Source organism: Mastacembelus armatus, chromosome 9, assembly GCF_900324485.2.
Source record: "Mastacembelus armatus chromosome 9, fMasArm1.2, whole genome shotgun sequence".
NCBI classification, from domain to species: Eukaryota; Metazoa; Chordata; class Actinopteri; order Synbranchiformes; family Mastacembelidae; genus Mastacembelus; species Mastacembelus armatus.
Genome location: NC_046641.1, coordinates 12,122,900 through 12,142,115, shown reverse-complemented (window position 1 = coordinate 12,142,115; position 19,216 = coordinate 12,122,900). Strand labels below are relative to the sequence as shown.

Genomic DNA, 19,216 nt, shown 5'->3' with positions numbered 1-19,216 from the left:
TTGGTGCATTTCTCAAATCAGGATTGCAGTATGCACGTCACTTGCCCAAAATGCTTGGCCTATTGCGCAAAAGCAATTTTTTTGTCAATCATCATGTCATTGGCAGCAGAAAGTCAAGACCTTGTCTCAGCGCAAAGAAAAACACACATAATTAGAACGGAAAATATAGGAAAAACCCCTCAGGCTCTTTCTAGGTCCATATGTGCCTGCCTATTTAAGGTTCATGAGATGCTCCTCTGAGCTAATTCACATTGTTTAAAGCACATCAGATGTTCCCCTTCATTAGTGACAGTCACTATTCACCTGAGAGTGATTGTCTCAAATGAAATTTGGGGGTTATGAAGATTCAACACAGACCCAGTGCAAGTCATTCTGGAATTGTAAGAAACAGCCGACAATCATTTTCATGCTTGTCCAAAAGCAATTGCAATTTGTTCAAAACAAGAAGTAATTGTGCTCATGATGTGCACCAATGACTAAATGATGTGGCATTTAAACTCCTTTTTTTCAACTGTGTTTAATGCAATATTTAGATAGACAGATTTTCTGAGCACTTGCATCATCTGGACTGAGTGATTGTAGTTAAATACTGACATCTAGTGGACAGATAAGAAATTAAACATTATCTGTGTCTCTTAACCTTCCTCCTCCATTATCGCTTGACCTATATGTCCAACACCAGATCAAAACAACAAAGTCCTCTGGGTCCATTTGTCTTCAGCCACAAACTGGAGAGGTTTTCTCATAAATTATACACAAACTAAAATAAAATAAAACAAATCAAATCAAGCTGCATTGAAGATCAGACACTTCTGTCCATATTTCACAGAAACAGATCTGAGAAGATTAGAAGAAGCTGCAGTTTACAGTATTTTCAGCCAACACTCTCTCATACAGAAAGGATGAGGCTGAAGTTATATGGTATATGTGTGTGTGTGTGTGTGGGTGAGTGGGTGTCTTAAGGGGGCTCTCCTGCTTCTGCCAGAGTCTATGGAACCTGATACTTGATGACTCCCCATCACAAGAATGTGAGTTTCCTTCTCTCTGAGCATCTGGCCCAACGCCCGACCACAGCTCCATCTGTGTGTGTTTGTGTGCATGTATGAGTGTAATAGTTGTTACTATTTGCCCCCTTTTCAAAATGAGTGGCCTCTTTCAACACAGAAGACATTCTTTGTTGGACTGTTGTCTGATTTGCTTTCTTAGTTGTTTGCTAAGGCCCTGTCCCTTTCCTTTTACCACTTTCTGTCTGGAAAAAGGGAAGCCCCCAGGACTCCAGATGCAGTGGTCTAAATATAGTCTCTAAAAAACCTTTCCCTATAAATTTTCCTTGCAACATACTTTGTTACACTCTATACACTTTGTTATGAGGAGTAAAATAAAATGAAAATACGTGTGATTTTATGGTCAGAATCATGTTCATTATGATCCTGGTAAACATTATTTCTCTCCCTAATAGTTTGTTATTATTTATTGCCACAGGGTGAACACAGAGAGAATCACCTTCACACCCATGGGTCTTTACCGACTTAAAGACCACCTTAACCTCAGCTTGGCTAAAAATAATGTTCCTGCTGACCTGGCTTTCACTTCTCACATTGGTTTGGCAATGTAGACATGCACTTCAGGGTGTGTCAGTGCATAACAACTGTTGAGTGTGGTTGGGTCAGGGGTGCAAAAGCCTTCAAACGTTTGGCCAGAGATGGCAGTGAAATGCTGCTTTTCAACCTGATGGTTACTGTTTAACTTCATGTCCTGGTACTGTCTGAGTAAAGACAAAATAAAACATACCACAATAATGTAAGGACACTGCTAACTACTGGTTATTAAATCAAGATTAAACTTCTTGTGTGAAAATACATTGCTTTCTATTCATAAACAATAAATTTGTACAACTAATCATTTTCTAAATTTAAAATATAGAAACTGATCTGGCATCCTTTCTATTTGGAAAAACAATTCTATATAGAATTATATAGATTTTACACCTTTAGATTTTTCTTTTGGTTAAAATAAATTCCAAATGCATCCTCTTGATCTACCACTTTGAGCATCAGATTGGAATTAATTTATTAATACATCAATATTGACAATCTTTCTTTCTTCTCCTTTCAGCTGCTCCCTTCAGGGGTCACCACAGCGAATCATCTGCCTCCATTTAACCCTATCCTCTGTATCCTCCTCACCCACACCAACTATCCTCTTGTCCTCCTTCACTACATCCAAGAACCTCCTCTTTGGTCTTCCTCTAGGCCTCCTTCCTGGCAGCTCTAACCTCAGCATCCTTTTACCAATGTATTCACTGTCCCTCCTCTGAACATGTCCAAACCATCTCAATCTGGCTTCCCTGGCTTTTTCTCCAAAACATCTAACATGAGCTGTCCCTCTGATGTCCTCATTCCTGATCCTATCCATCCTCGTCACTCCCAGAGAGAACCTCAACATCTTCAGCTCTGCTACCTCCAGCTCTGCCTCCTGTCTTTTTCTCAGTGCCACTGTCTCTAAACCAGACAACATTGCTGCTCTCACCACTGTTTATGGTGCATATCAGCCTGCACCTACAATACACAGTATTACCATGCAACAATAATGCACCATAACATGAATAACACAACAAAGCAGGACTGGCATTCATCGTGATATTATATTATTACACAAGCAGTGTGTGCTACTCAATTTTCTTCTGATTTAAAAATTATTAGAAACTAGTGGCTGAAATACGTCAGTATGGCACAAGATGCAAAATTATAAACTGGAATTTAAAAAAGCAGGTATTACATGTAATATTTTTATTTCCATGTTGGCACTAAAGACTTTAAGACTTGGAGGAGATGGTGATATCATTTACCTTAATCAACTCAAAAAAAGGAAAAAAACAGAAAAATCAGATCTTGTACGTTTTCTGCTGTTAGTTTCCTGCTATTCATTTTTCAAAAGTAATAGACAGGTAGAAAATATGGAGAGAACCGACGACCCTTGATATTACCACTTGAAAAACATAGTATCTCACCTTCAGCAGACCCACTGTTTATAACGCTTGGCGCAACCTCAAAATGTGACCAGATCAGAGATAAAGTTGCAACACATATAACCACAGTGAAGACAAAACATGTAAATGAGATGAGGAGCAGAAGTGGCAGGGCAGATATAGATATGCATGTAAGGAGGGACTGCAACAAACAGACTGCAGAGAAACAAACATAAACATTAACATAATCTTATCAGTGAGGACATTTTGGCTGGACCTCACTTTTTCAGCCTGCTGTTTGAGGTTTAAGACTTAGTTTCAGTGTTGAGGTTAGAATTAGGTCTATATGAAGGTTAGGGTCTGTGCATTATGTCAGTGAGAGTTCTCACAAAAATCGAAGTACAAGTTGTGTGTGTGTGTGTGTGTGTGCGCGCGAGAGAGAGCGAGAGAGAGAGAGAGAGCAGGTATGAGTGAAGACAAAGGCTCACTTGTTCACAGCGGTGCTTTATCCTCATTACGCTCCTCATTTGTTTACACTGTTAACTCTCTCATTTCCTCCATCCTTCACTGCATCTCTCCCTCCCTCTCCCTCTCGCTCTCTCTCCTCTCTGGTGACACTTTAATACAGTACACAATCTGTACACTCCTGCCATCGTTCACTCATGACATAAGCTGTAGCTAATACATAGCTCTGTAAATTGGTCAGTAAGCCCTGTTGGCAGCAGATGCAGGCTTACAAGCATTTGACTTGTCAGTCTATGTGTTGAGATGCTGAGCAAGATTAGGAGAAATCCACACAACAACAACAAAATAACTTATCCTAGAGGGTGATGAGGAATGTGAGCAGTATGTATGAAAGAAGGGATTGAAGATGATTAGGGAGAGTCAGAGGGAAGTGTGATTGGTGGTGATCCATCAGTTAGTGCAGGGAAGACGTGAATAAAGGCAGATAGAGGGGTTAACTGTGAGCTAATTCTTGGTTCACAAAGAGACAGGCCTGCACAATTAAAATCAGACAGAGGGAGAAAATGGGAGCAGAAGGGAAAGATGAAGAGAATGACAAAGAGAGAGAGCGGGGGGGGGGCAGAGAGCAAAAGACAGAAAGTAATTGGTTCTATGATGGCTTCCAGCTGCATGGCTCTTGGCCAAACCAACTCTTCATGACAAGCACTCACACACTAACACACACACACACAAATACACACACTTCAAGTCAGTCGTGCACCGTAAACATATGATCTTGGTAGTTTCTGACAATATTTGTTAGTAGCTGTGACATGCTCTGTTGCACAATGTGAAAAATCCATTTTGTGATTGAAATAATGACCTGTTACGTTCAATAACAACAATAATAATTATTATTCTAACTCTCATGGCTGAAAATGTATAACATAAATAGAAATGTGTGTTTGCCTGGACTAGAGCTACTAACTGCAGGATTCTGGGGCCAAATAGCCTTTTTTTTTTTTTTTTCCAAAATGTACTTCTGCTTCAAAGCACTAGGACACAGCAGGCTGGAGACCACACTCATGCGCTGCATTACAAAGTAAAGTGATGTTACACATTCGTTCAGTGATAGTTCACTTCAGTTCAGTTACTGATGCAGGAAGAGAGAGAGAAAAACTGCAACCTGTTCTTGCAGATAAACAACTTAAGACCTGTCAGGTTCTTGAACTCAGCTGGAGACGTCAACTCTTGATGACAAAGATTCACTGACAGCTGATTTAAACACTCATGGGCACATGGGAATGGGTTTGGTGGTGATGTATGTTTGCGTGTTATGTGAATGTTGGAGGCATAATGTGACATCTGTTTGAGAGACAGTAAATTAGCAAGTTTCGCTGCGAGCAAAGCGAAGTGTCACTCAAAACAAATTGCTCGCGCACACACGTACGCGCTCACAAGGCGTGATCAGCACCACATAGCCGCGCAGTCATCACACAAGCTATCATAAACATTAAATAATGGAAACGTGATAAATAACTTGGGGACAATTCAGGGCTGTATAGCATGAGAGGATGACAGATTAACACCCATTTTACCAATTTTACAACTTACAAACACTGTCTACAAATAAATGATCAATCAAAATGAATCATGACTAGAAAAAGCACAGAAACACTTCTGTGTGTGTGACATTTAAAAAATGTAAAATAGAGAATCAGGCTTCTTTTATCAGGGGCTAATTTGCAAAGCACATACATGCATTAAAAAACAGTGTTAAATTAACTATCAGGCAGGCAGATAGATGGACTGCCAAAAAGACAAACTAATACTAAATCATTGCATATTGTATGAATCTGAACATCATGGCTGTGAGCGGTTCTAATTACGCCTCACAAGAAGTGATTTTGGCATTTCCAATTAAAGCACTTTTTTGTGAGCAGTTTCAAAATGCAAATTCACCGTCACAGATGTTCCAGCAAATGACTACTAAAACTCAAGAAGAACAGAAGACATTAAATTTATCTTTTTTTTTTTCTTTCCATGGATGTAGCTGAGCTCGACTGAAATATTTACTGAGACAGAGATGGCGAAGTGAATCATTTGGCCAGTTTAACATTTTCTCATTTTCATCTCTAATGGCTATCTCTGTAGAAAATCTTTTCAAATAACATCCAGCTGAAACACTGTTTTACACTACAGGTTAGTCATGGGTTCTTCAGTAACTCCTAAAGCAAGGCTTCAGATGGCTAATCCATGTCTTGAGTCAGTAAAGCCGTCTGCTGTTTGACATTCTCACAGCTTCTTTCTCTTGCTCTCTCCAGCCCTAGTTGCCTGGAGGCTCTATGCACTAAGTCAAAACATTGGCAGCTTCAATATTTTAATTCCTTTTTAGAAAACTGATTTTCCCCTTTATGGCTCATTCTCATCTGTTTTTTATGTGGCCATGACCAAGAGAATAATTATATTAGACTCCAAGAAAAGACAAGGAACACTGTTTGGATCAGATAAAGTTTGATGAAGGCTGGAGAGAACGAGTATATGTGTCTTTGTGGCACGCAAAACTCCCTGTCTCCTTCTCCCTCTCTTGCTATGATGACGTCTACTGCTTCGCTGCTAAACAGATGGTGGAGGCATTGGGATGGGGGGATCTTCAGAAACGAGAGAAGGAAAATTATCATCTCTGACATTTCAATACAGCCTTTAGTCCAAGCTTCCAGGAGGGCTTCCAAGTCCATTCAAGCTAATCTGGACCCGTCTTTACACGGCTTATCCTTCTCAAGCCTCTTCTTGGTTAAGTCCTTTGGATCACTGCTCGTCAAAAAATCATCTCAAACAATTGTGTGTATAACAGTGTGTAAAGCACACCCACTACATAAAGACACCATCATGTAATGACATTTAAGCCCTCAGACACCGGCTGGAAGTGACTGTATCCATTTCTCATGGTGTTTATACTCTCGGCAGGAGACAGGCCAAATCCCAGGCTATGGCATGGTAAATTAACATTGCATGAGTTGACTGTGGTCGTCACTTTCGCAGCAATATGAGCAGTTATCATAATCACACAAGAGTCTTATTATGCATGGTAGTAAATGACTAATCTTTAATGAGACCCACATTTAACCTTCTAATGGGTCTTTATTAGAATAACGAGCTATGCCCTGGTGTGTATGTGTGTGTGTGTGGAAGGGAGGAAATGTGTGTGTGCGTGTGTGTGTGTGTTCAAAGTGTATGTGAGTGCAGCAGTGAAACACTAATTAAGCTGTCGGATGGTGCAGCAGATTAGGCAGGCCCCCTGCAGAGTCTTCGGCCCGCTAGGCAAACAGGCTTCATCCTTCAGCCAGCCAACCCAAATAGATCTCAGCCCAATTCTTCCCAGAGTTCAGCAATAACATCGGCACTCACTACACCCAAATAGCTTTAGCCCATTGAGGCCGGATCAGATGGCCTGCCAGAGCACATAGCCCAGACTGCTGGGTGAGTCAGAGCAGCCTGGACTGTTTTTTGCTTTAGCTGAAGAGGAGATTATTAGCCCTTCTTTCAACAGTCAATGTATTGACACACATATACTTGCATATGCACCGAGCAAAAATGCACAAACAGCTGCAAATGCACAGATGCATAAACAAAAACAAAAAAAACAGAAACTGGTATCAGAGATAAAGTTCAGAGAGGAGAAAAACTGAAAGAGGGGATTAAATGTTTTGCAGAAAGCAAATAATTCATGTCATGGTTTGAAAAACCACAAGGTTATAAATGTCTTGTATGATGTGTGTGTATGTGTATACGTGTGTGTGTGTGTATATGTGTGTATGTGTGTGTTTTAAGATGAAGTTACTCCACCACAACAGGAAGGAAACTCTTGCCTTGGCTTTGTACAAATAACAGTTGAAACTACTGTATGTAAATTAAAATAACATCTATAGTTAACATAATGTCTTCACACTTTGTAGCTCTCTCAAACACAAACATGCACACACACACACACACACACACACACACACACACACACACATGCAGAGCTCCACAGTGGTTTTGATCTATCTCTTACAACATGCACATCAACAGTGTGTGTACACCACAATAATTCTGATGCATCTGTTCTTAGTTTACATAAATTAATGAGGTAAGTTCTGTTTGTTCCACTCAGCGCTGAAATGTGTGTCTGAAGGTTTTGAGTTCAACATCTCTGGTGGCTGCACATACTGACCTGGGTTTATATAAATCACAAGTTCATCATATGAATAACACATTTTAATGCCTCTGCTGGATTTGTGGGTTTTTCAGGGTGGCCTCAGATTTTCATCTAGATTTCTCTTACAACTTGTACTAATACAATAAGCACAAATAAGTGAAAGATCATTTTCATCTTGGTGAAGTGTTCACATTATTAGTTAGACCGTGACTGTTTCAGCTAAAAGCCGCACGAGTTGTGTGTGCAGCTCATCCTGGAGGATACAAGGCTGCTCTCCCAGGCTCTTAAAATGTCTGCCTGGTGGCATGTAGGAATAGGGCTCCTTTTATTAATGCTACACCTTTGATTAATCTGAGCAAATCTGTTCTCCATCCAATGGCTGACAGCTCTGGGCCCAGAGCAGGAACCCTAATACACACACACACACACACAAACACTGTCAGTGAGTGTTGACACAGTCCAGATGTTGGCAGCTCTGTTCCAAATGAAAGCAGGGCAGTCGGCCAACAACCTGAACCACTCTCCCCATCAAATGATATGTTTACAATAATACTGTTCTCAGACTCAAGAGACACATGCACATATGCCCTTTCATGCACACAGAGACACACACACACACACACACATTCATACAGTGTACACATGTACATTTACAACATGCAAGCGCATTCTCAAGGCAGGGGAAATAAACTAATGCACAGCTAGTGTACCAGATTGGGTGCAAACATGAACAACATTATGGTGCGGAAAAAGAGAGAAAAAAGGAGGGAGAGAATCTGGTAAGGTAAAAATGTGAAGACAAAGCAGAAAATTGGGAGTCGGGGTGTGAAAAATAGACTGATCAAAAGAAAAGTCATTACCATTGCCTTGTTTGGCTCTGTATCTCCCCTGTTATGTCAGTCAGACAGAGAGAGGCAGGGGATGGAAAAATAATAGTGTAGTTATGTAATGTGCCTTGAAGGGCTGGAAGTGAAACAGAGAAAAAAAACATTGGCTCCACACAGAGGTACAGCAGAGGTCAGCCTGTGCCTACCGTTCTCTATAGACGCTGCACTTAAACATTTTCTACTTCTGGACCCCAAAAATACACAACACACCTTTGTTGAATTCTGAGATCAGGTGCAAATTTTGTACTTTTTCTTTCGGCGTCCATCACAAAGACTCAAAACATGGTCACAGATGAATGCAGTGTAAAGTATTTCTCTAACGACATTAATAATTTAGCAAATGTCAGAACTGGCTGGGGGGTCCTGAGCACTAATCCTAAAACTGTTTGTCTTTCTCACTTTTTTTTCTCTCTCTCACACACAAATGTGTCTGCACAGGTGTTTTTATATAATGACTGCCTGTGAATATTTCTATAAGTGGCCATATAATCAAACATTGTCACACACTTTCTAATGAGCATCCACTCAGTTCCAGTCCAGTGACTCCAGTCAGACGTTTATTCTCAGCAAGTAAATCTTGACTATCACACAGTATCAACCCTTCATGAGTACCTGCCAGTTTAAAGCTTCACTCATCTCCATTATGAGGACAGACACAAACCAAATGCACAGATGTGGGCGTGTCGATCCATACGAACATTAGTTTGAATAACATTCACACAGTACAGGTGTGGCAGTAAATATCCTGTTATCTACGTTGCTGTGCTGTTGCATACTATTTCCTGGAAAAATAACAATCAGATAATATTTCTTCATTGTGAACCCAATAAAGACAAGCTGCTACAGGCATAAAAGAGGAGAATGAATGAGTAAAACAGTCTGATAAAGAGCTTAATCCATTCATCTGCTCCAGCAAGACCAGACAACAAGAGAAGTGGTCCAGTCCAATGACTCTTTGCCTCAACACGTTAGGACAAAGTTGCTATTCATAAAATACTGATTATTTTCTATACTGCACCTCCACATATATTTAAAAGCAGTTCAAAATGTAGACTGTACTGTATGATAGCATACAGAAATATCATTTTAGATATTACGTTCAAGTTGCTGGATTCTAGGCAAAACAAACAGATTAAGGTTACTGCTATAATGTGCATAAAATGTTACTTTAGCGATGTAATATCCAATATGAAAAAAAAAAGTGAAGAATAAAGTAAAGTTAATGTACCTAATCTAGTGTTCTTTAGCCCCGCGAGCAGTACGGCTTCAGGAATGAATATCTCTGGGTCAGTCCACCAACAGTACTTTGATGAGATAAGATTGATGTTACTCAACAACTGCAGGTTTGCCCTGAAAATTTATGCAAGTAGTCACTGGGCCCAGAGGATGAATACTATTAGATATTAGATACTATCTGATCCTTTGACCTTTTCCCCTGCGTCATCATGAGCTTGATACTTGTGCTTGGAGTGACATATCCTAACAAGAATGTGCCTCTCAGTTGAACTGTAATAACTTTTGTGATGAACTTTTTATCTACTGTAATAATTAGGCCCAATTTTGCAAGTAGCTATAAAACTAATCACAACTGTATTAGTTTCAGTAGTACTTGATGTTTAGGGGTGAGAATAAATTGTTATTATGCTAACACACTAGCTAAGATGGTGAACATGGTAAACATACTTGGTAAACATCAGTATGCTGGCACTGTCATTGTAAGCATGTCAGCATACTGGAGTTCAGCCAGTCATACACAGCTGCCAGCATGGCTGTAGACTCACTTATTATCATTAGTGGTAACAGAAAAGTATATACAATCCATAATTTGACTGCAGATATTCAAAAACAATACTGAGTTTGTTGAGTAATATATCACTGAAGCAATACTGTGTTTGAGCAAATTAGTTTTGGAGAGGGCACACGTCACCACAGAGCTTGTAATGCTTGGCACTGCTGAATCATACGGGATGAATTATCTGCACCACGCTGAGGAAGAGCGAGCGAAAGAGACAGGGAGACAGAGACAAGAAGAACATTTCCACGAAATGTTAAACTCAATAATTGAACGTTGCCTTTTTATTTTGCTGTTTTCGGGCCTTTTGAAGCTGCACTGTTCCATGCTATCACTGAGCTGATGGAAGTGTAATGAAGTGTGGAGGAACAGTGCCAACTTCAGCAGAAATGCCTGTGGTTCTGCCTTCCAGCTCAATGCTAACAACACAGCAGACAAACGGTGCAGATGAAAACCAACAGAGGAGTTGAAATCATTTTTAACACAGAGACACGCTCCCTGTGTGTCATATAATCTCATCTGCTAAGGGGTGTATGTGTTCTCTATGGGGGTCCATTAATAAAATATGACTGTATCATATAATAGACTCGTCTGCCAAATTACAGGAGACAGAGAGACAGCTTATTAGGAGGATTGAGGGGGAGGTGTGTGTTAAAGAGAGAGAGAGAGAGAGAGTGCATGTGTGTGTGTCGGAGAGAGAGAGAGAGAGAGAGAGCGCGCGATGGAGCCTACTGTCATCAAAAAGGCACATTACTTAAGTGTTGGCATCATTAATAAGACTCAGGCAGAGCCAATCTGCTAACAAAAGCTCTAACTGTGACTGTGGAGAGAGGTGGACGATTTCTCTCTTTTTTCTCTTTTCTCATCCCAACTCACACATATATACACTTCTATATGGAAGCATTTACATAAATACAGGCAGGTATGTTTTACCACATGCTCACACACAAAACAAGGTGCTGCTATAAATCCAAATCCTAGTGCCATGAGTCACACTGTCACCGTGGCAACAGTGGCCAGCTCCATGCAGAACACATCCTGTCATAGCTCTGATGTTTTTTCTTCACACCGCACACCGACACGGCCAACTTTCAGCTACAGCTATTCATGCACTCATCTCTGAAATGGAACCCAACCAATAGAGCGCTGATGTATGCAGGCCTGATGGCTTGAGGTCACAGTTCAAATTTTTATCATTGTAGTCTTTATTTTAAAAAATAGCTAATCTTCCTTCCTCTTAAACTGTGTTTGTGTACCTGTGATATTTCCTGCTTTAACCACAGTGAAATAGGTGATGCTCTCTGTCCTGTGGATGTGACATGGTGGCTTTAAAGGGCTGAAGCCGCACTGATACATTTCACCACCAGATGGTGTCTCCCATCAATGCCATTACTGTGCAGTGGAGAAACAGAGAGGGGGAGGGGGGAGATGTTGCCAGCTCTATCCATCTTCATAAACACAAGCTATAGTGATCCTCTGTAACAACAGCACAGATAAATTGAAGGAATGCTTGGTTACATGGCAGGCTTCCTGGTTAGTTGGCCTGGACTGCAGGACTGTCCTGTGAATTTACAGCTCTGTCTGATGTTGGTGGTCTCACAGTCTGTCTAATATTCAGTGGTATTGACTTAACTATCACCAGGGCTAAGAATTAGAGAAAATTGTAAATAGTTAGTGAAAGTGGTTCACAGATGTTCCAGAATAGTGTCACCTTTGATTTTTGTACTCGGCATCTGTACTAATGGGACATTGTAGCATTTACAGTAGGAATCAAGCAGTCAGGCAGCGAGAGCTGCAAAGAGATAAGAGTCGTATTTTTAATAAAAAGATATTCTGCATTCATAGAAATAGGTTCCTGGTCCTTTCTGAGGCTTTGCTGTGTTTGTGTATTCCTCACCACGTAGGATGCATGGAGGTCTAACCATAATGTAACCAGAGAAAATACTAAATATCTAGTTACAAAAATATAAACGCTCTGCCTTGGCCAATAAAGTTGCTGGTATAGAGTTTACGCCATGTTACAAACATTGGTATGACAAGAGTTAAAGTACAAAACTGGGCAGAAACCAACAACAAAGGCCCTGATTTATTTCCACAAACTTGTCTTTGTCTTCCATAGTGTGTTACCAGGATATATGCTCTGGTTAAACACTGATTTATGCTGGTTTGTGGAAGGGGGCAGAGTTTGGGAGGAGGAACTGACAATTTGAGTGTATAATCACCAAAGGGTTTCCCACTCCATTACTGATACACTCCAAAGATCATTCAAAGTCACTCCCACCAAAGCTTGTACTCTCAGCTGGATGTAGAACTATGTTGGGACTAAAGTTGAACGTCTGAGCCCGACCAGTGCCAACAGATTTTGCAATGTTTAGTACTTTAAACTAAAGCAAGAATTTGTGACACAACAAAAGCCTTCTGCAGAACCTGGGAAGTAATCAAAGCTTTTACAATATGGCACGAAAGCCATATGGGTTTATCAAACAATCCAGGTCAAATGAATCAGTTCACTGGCCAACTAGGCAGCCCAGCTTTTAATACTAACTTCAGAAGAGTTCAATATATTGGACAGTCTCCAGCCAGTGACTGTATTATTCCCGTTGGTCTTGCAATTGAAATGCATCTCTTCAAAAATGTCACCACCTTGTCATGTGTGCACTGCACTGAGCACAAGAGTTATGACTTGAATGATGTATATTTTTAGATGCACATATTGTGAAGTTCACTTAATCCTAAATCCTACACTGCAGCAGAGGATTGTCCACAAAGAGCTGCAAGGACCATCCTTCCAAATTTGTGGAACATTTTTTATTAAAGCAGTTTTTTTTGAGTAAACTCCTCATTTCCACTACAGCCTGTACCTCCTGATATCAAATCAAACAGTAATCCAATTCTTCAAACATTTTTTTTTTTTACTATGCATTTAGTAACTGTGCTGAAATGTTTCAGCTATACACATAAAGGGTTTTATAAAATGTATGTATAAATCTGAAAGGCTTTAGAAGGATTTGCACAGTAATTGAAACGGCACCTGGTTTAAATCCTCTTTCTCAGGCCTTTCTCTCTTTTGTCCAGAATGGGGGCTCCACCTACTGACCAGGCGGAAGATATTGTATCTTCGTATTTCTTTAAAAATGTGTCATAGAAAGAGTTTTTGTGAAAATTTCTAATATACGTGGTTTATGTGGTATATATCTCATGTAACTTCTAATATGGACAGAATTTCCTTATTTATCTATCTATGATCCAGATCCCTTTTTGAGGTAAGTAAGGCCACTGGAATTATTGCTTGTTCATTCCACCTTTCATCTCATCAGTGATGGTATTGATTGATTGATCGATGATTGTGGTTTTCCCTTTAAAAGTAGCTTTGGCTCAACATGGATGCGATTTGCTGTGCTGTTTCATCCTCTCACTTGTGCAGAAGGTTGAGTGGGGCCATGTGGGCTCATTTACAGGCATCAGCGGAGAGTGATTTGGGTGCAGCCCCACTGCAGCCCTGACTTCCATCAGAGAGGGGATTTTTTTTTTCAGCACAACACCGGTGGTGCCAACAGTTCCATCAGCACCACTAGATACACTGAGGCACATTTGGGCAGCTCACCCTGCAACCATGGTAACAGAAGAATTTTACTAGTTGGCAGCAGCCAATGGTGGGGCACTTCCCACTCAGCTCCATCCAATAACAGAGCAGCCTGCAGCCCGGCCCACCTAGAACTGACACTGATGGGCTAGTGCAGGAGGATTTGGAGATGTAGGCTTGGCTAATGAACAAGTAAGAGAGTAAATGTGTGGAGGTATGTGCGTGTGTGTGTGTGTGTGTGTGTGTGTGTACAAGTGTGAGGCTTTAGTAATAACCTGATGAGAGGATTCCCTCTCTTTTAACCACAACAAGCAGACACATTGTGGAGTAGTACTCACTCACTGAGACCATCTGACATTCAGCAGCAACAGTGCAGCAAGTCCTCCTGTCATCTCGCTCCCACACACATTCACGTGCACGCTGCTCATACTCACATACAGACGCACATGCAAAGTCCCAACTGGCTCTTATCAGAAAATAACTTAATTAGCCTTATCTCAGCATGTGACAAAGCAGTTTACTGAGGTTGGAGCATTAAAGCTAATAGTTTTACACAGGAATAAGAGAACAGGTGCCACCATCAGCTGTCAATAAAGTCATTTATTATTTCACACAATGGATAACATGAACAACTTCAACTGTAGTTCTTCTTAATAAGTGCTCAATGCTGCCAGCCAACAGAAGGGTAGCAAAAGAATGAGCTTTTCTTTCTGAGGAAAAAAAAAAAAAAAAAAAAAAAAAAAAAATGAACCTACAAGATCATGAAAGGTAAACATGACCAAAAGCATGCCAGCGGACATGGATATACATATATATTGCATGTATATATGTGCTTAAGACATATATCTGTATGCCAGCAAATGCAAATACAAAATATATGTGTACATTTACACATATATACTGTGAAGGATATATGCATATGCATGCGCATCTAGTATTTACTCTATATGTCAAATATTTGCAGTTTTTAATATTCATACAATGTACAAAAATGCTTCATGAATTAAAAAATTCATTACAAAAAGAAACATATCAAACAGTGTACAAGTCTTGCTCCAAATTCAATTGAAATTCAACTTTCGGCTTGTCTAAAATATTTATGCATACAATCAAGTTGAGCATGCAAATAAAGGAAACCCACTCTAGAAAAAGGTTCAAATACACTATGTATACAAACTAAAATATGCCCACACTGTTAGAAGAGCTCACTTTGTGCTCTAAAGAAGTACATTTATTGGTTTTCTCAATGCTTCATATGCACTTTCAGCTTTGAACAACATTATAGCTTAGAACTGTACATTTAAGAGGCTCTGTCTCACATGACCGCTCATTCCATTTGTAGGATACTCATCACAGCATGCTACATAGGGAATGGGGGGTGATTTGGGTGCCATTATATCCCATCCTTGTTGCTGTAATGAACTGTGGACTACAGTAAGCACGACTCACCCACTGATTTAAGATAAAACACTGCTGCGCTGCCCTTGATGCTAGGACCAAAGACAAAAGTTAAAAGATCCTTATATCAGTGTTAAGAGGCCTCCTGTTGCCACTGGTCCAGATTGGCTGCTAAATACATGGTGATCTTGAACCCTATTCACAGCCACATAACCCTCTGCAGTCTCTGTGTAGAGTGAAAGCTCTGGATTAGGACAATACTTGTCAGTGTTAGAAGGCACCGGAGCATTGGCTGGTAGGAGAGACAGACAGGACAGACAACAACACCTGGGGGTCTTTAACTCTTACATCAGAGACCGGTGACTGACCACAGTATGGAGGAGTAAGCTGCCAAGTGTGTAGTCTCTACACCTCACAGACCACACGTCTAGACCTCACCACATCTTCACCACAACAGACTGCAGACCCACCGAAAGTCATCAGACAAAGCAAGATTAAGCATGCTAACTTTAGGTTAAATGTATTTTTGAATATTTCCTTTGAGAACTCTGCCGGCACACAACCCTCTTTCGTGCTCTTTACAATACTGCACTGCCCCAACTGGCTGCAGGCAAAATAGCTGCAAGTCAGCAGAGATCCCTATTTGTGGTCGAGTACACTACAGTGGGGCTCGTATCGTCCAAGAACTTTAAAAAGGTGTGATAAGGCAAATAATTTTAGCATTCTGTGTAACTCAATGGATTGAAGCGATGACTGTAATTGTACAGCAGAATTTGTCAACTAGCTAAATGAATTAGGGTATTTGGGTCTTGAGCAGTCTTAATAGAGAGAGGTCTACTGTGGTTTTAGGATACAGTCCCAGCATAGCCGAGCAACAACTGGTATCCATGCAGGATGGACATACTAACACTATTTACAACAAACACTTCAATACTGTATTACATCTGGTTAAGGCTGTACTGCATAGAGCTGCAGTAACTATAGTTTTCATGAAATGATAGTCACTTTCTGCACAACTTATTACAAATTATTACTGGTATTATTCACAATTCTTGTTACATGAATTAATTTTATTCAGTAAATAAGACCACTTATTTCTCTTTGTCGAAGGGTGGACCCAGAACAGAAATTCTTTTTAAGGTCATTGCCAGGCATGGCCTGATGCATAGCAAACAACAATGTATGAGTGGTTTCCATGACAACCTCCTATGTGTGTAACCAGTTAGATATCGTAAATAACTGGTTATATGCTGGGCAGAGTAAGTGATCTTCAATTATATATCTAGGGCAGTGAGTATAATCAATATTGTTGGAGAGAAACACATCTTATAGAGTGGACATGTAACATGATGTGTATTTAAAACAGTAGTATATAGTTTTTATCAGTTAAGCTCTCTTAACGCTGTGATGATGACAATATCGGTCAGAAAACTAGGAGGAGGCTGGGAGACCAACTCAGTGCCCGGTGACAGAGGGTGCTGACTATGGAAGCTGTGAAGGGACACAGACAGTGTCAGGGTTCTTCTGATGTATAAGACACATGTGTCACATGCACAATCATGAATATTTTGGATCAATTTTCTGGGGGCACTCTTTGATATTACTCAGGTCGTATGTAATTGGTGAGAGAAAGAAACATAAGGCACAAGTTGAGCTGCTGCAACTAAGAATCCCACCCCGCCAAAAGAAAGCAAAATCTCCTGAAATGAAATTTTAACAAAGTTGATAGAGAAACACTGATCCATTGCTTATATTTTGAAATATGTGTTTGAGAAAATACCAACTACTGTAGCTAGAGTTTAACAAAGACTTAACATACTGACAAAAAAAAAAAATCCATGGTGGCTACATTCTAGAGTGCACATAGGAATGCTTTACATTGCTGCCAACATGGTGGAGAGTTTGTCAAACTCTGATTAAACTCTTTTAAATAACACATCCTTACACTGAATACTGAGACTTTGGTTTCTAAATCTAAATACTGGATTTACTTTCCAAAAATATTTCCAAAGATATGGATTGAAAAATCATGTTAAGTAGAAAGACTGGCATTAGTTTTTAAAAACACTGACTGTGAGCCCTCTTCCACTGAACTGTCCAATCACGATTCAGACTTGGGCTTCGGTTTGACGCTTTTGGCTGCGCAGCCTGCATATACAAATTGATTAAAATAATGCATGCCCTCTGGAATGGATATCCACACCATTGAACATCGAAAACATAAGGCTGGAACAAGCATGTAAGTGCTGAATTTGATTGATGCGAATGTATGGTTTTTCATAGTGCATTAAACCAATTTTAAGGTTTACCAAAACACACCTGATATTCTTCCTGTATGCGATGCCCCCTGGATATAAACACAATAACGAGTTTATGAATGAATACACGTGGTTCTTTCTGTCTGAAAACAAATTTGTTTTGAGTCGCACCCATGTCTGTTTTTGGTTATAAAAGAATACACAACTTTTATTGTCTATGGTACAACGATTCTATTTGATATACTGTATGCCAGTACATGTCTATGAGCTGGTTTCCCATTGTACAAGGCAGGCAACAGTGGACTTTGTTTCTATGTACAGTCTGGGACAGTCTCATCCACCACATTGCCTTTATGTCACTACCCAGGACAGGGCTGAGCAGAAAGGGAGTAATAAATGAGACACGGGGTATGTTGAGGGAGCACAAGCAATAGGACATGTAAAAACATGACTTGGAGTAGATGAGTGGACAAAGGGTAGATGACGTTGAGTGGCAGACACCAGGGCGGGCTAATGACTTGGGGTGAGTGTCAAGCAGGGAGGGGGGATCAGGGGTGAGGAGCTGGAAGGTATTAGATAATTCTCTGAGAGAGCGAGAAAACAAGGATGGTACAGAAGGGGGCAGGAGTAAAAACACAGATAAGAAAATGGGGTAAGGTGGATAAAATACTATTATATTATCCCACATGTTGTTGACAAGCTTCCTCAGAAAGGCAAAAATAAGCAGAGCTGCACAATTTTATAATAACCATTCCCCCGCCCCTTGCTGGTAAATATATGGCTAAAGCCACATTCAGATACAGTATCATAAAGTACCATACACATCACTGTATCAGATACATAAAGAATCACATATCCTACACTATCATAAGTACCACACACTTTTATAGCATCAGATTCTGTATCAAATAGTACCATATAGTGCCATTGTAAATGAAGGTCCATTGAATCCTTAAAAGGCTCATGTCTGGTTGGGTTTAACAAACAGAGGGATGGCACCCCAAGTGTTCCCTCCCCTGCACCTCCGCAGTCCCCCTGACCCTCTGTAGTCCACACATCAAATCAGACAGAAGAAACAAGTCAAAGTGCATTGAGGACTCCCAAAACCAAGGACACTGCATCTGATAGGCTCAAACAGCACTGACTCCATTCTGCCACAGAGTTATATTCTCCTGCAGGTCTACTGACTGGAAGGAGCCCATAATTCATCCCTGTTGTGGCCCCTGCCTCTGCGTTTCGCCCCTTTGGCCAAAGGAGGCACTGACCGTGCTTGATGCACCACAGTCTCAATTGTTGCTGAGATGGAATCGTGATTGGAGAACTCCAGAGGCTCGGGGGTCAAGCCTGGCCTGAGGCTCTGCCTACCTGGCAGGTCGTCGCACCTCTCCAGGACAGGCATTCCCAGAGTCCTCCCATCACCTCGCCTGCTGGCCAACATGTCTAAACCCCGACCATCAACACAATCTTCCTCCCTCCTGTTTGTTGGTTCTGATTCCTCTAGGGGTTGTTTTCGGGGCCGTCCAGGCCGTCTCTTGATGACATTGTTTCCTGTTTTGGCTTGTCGCTGCAGGCGCTTGGCACGAAGGATCTTCTGCACATGCTCAAAGTTCAAAGAATGCATCCTCCTGACATCCTTCTGGATCTGTTCCACCTCACGACGTTTATACCTCCGCTTACTGGGAACACCT

At 40.7% G+C, this 19,216-nt stretch overlaps 1 protein-coding gene across 2 annotated transcripts in view; it reads right to left on the bottom strand.

Annotated features, from left to right (window-relative positions):
* Positions 1 to 14,454: 14,454 nt before the first annotated feature.
* The window catches only part of setbp1 (SET binding protein 1), a 33,011-nt gene continuing 28,249 nt past the window's right edge, over positions 14,455 to 19,216 (bottom strand). For both annotated transcript variants that reach the window (XM_026320766.2, XM_026320767.1), the window contains one exon: positions 14,455 to 19,214. In XM_026320766.2, coding sequence (XP_026176551.1) covers positions 18,709 to 19,214 — 506 coding nt within the window. In that variant the 3' untranslated portion in view covers positions 14,455 to 18,708. The remainder of the gene's footprint in view (positions 19,215 to 19,216) is intronic.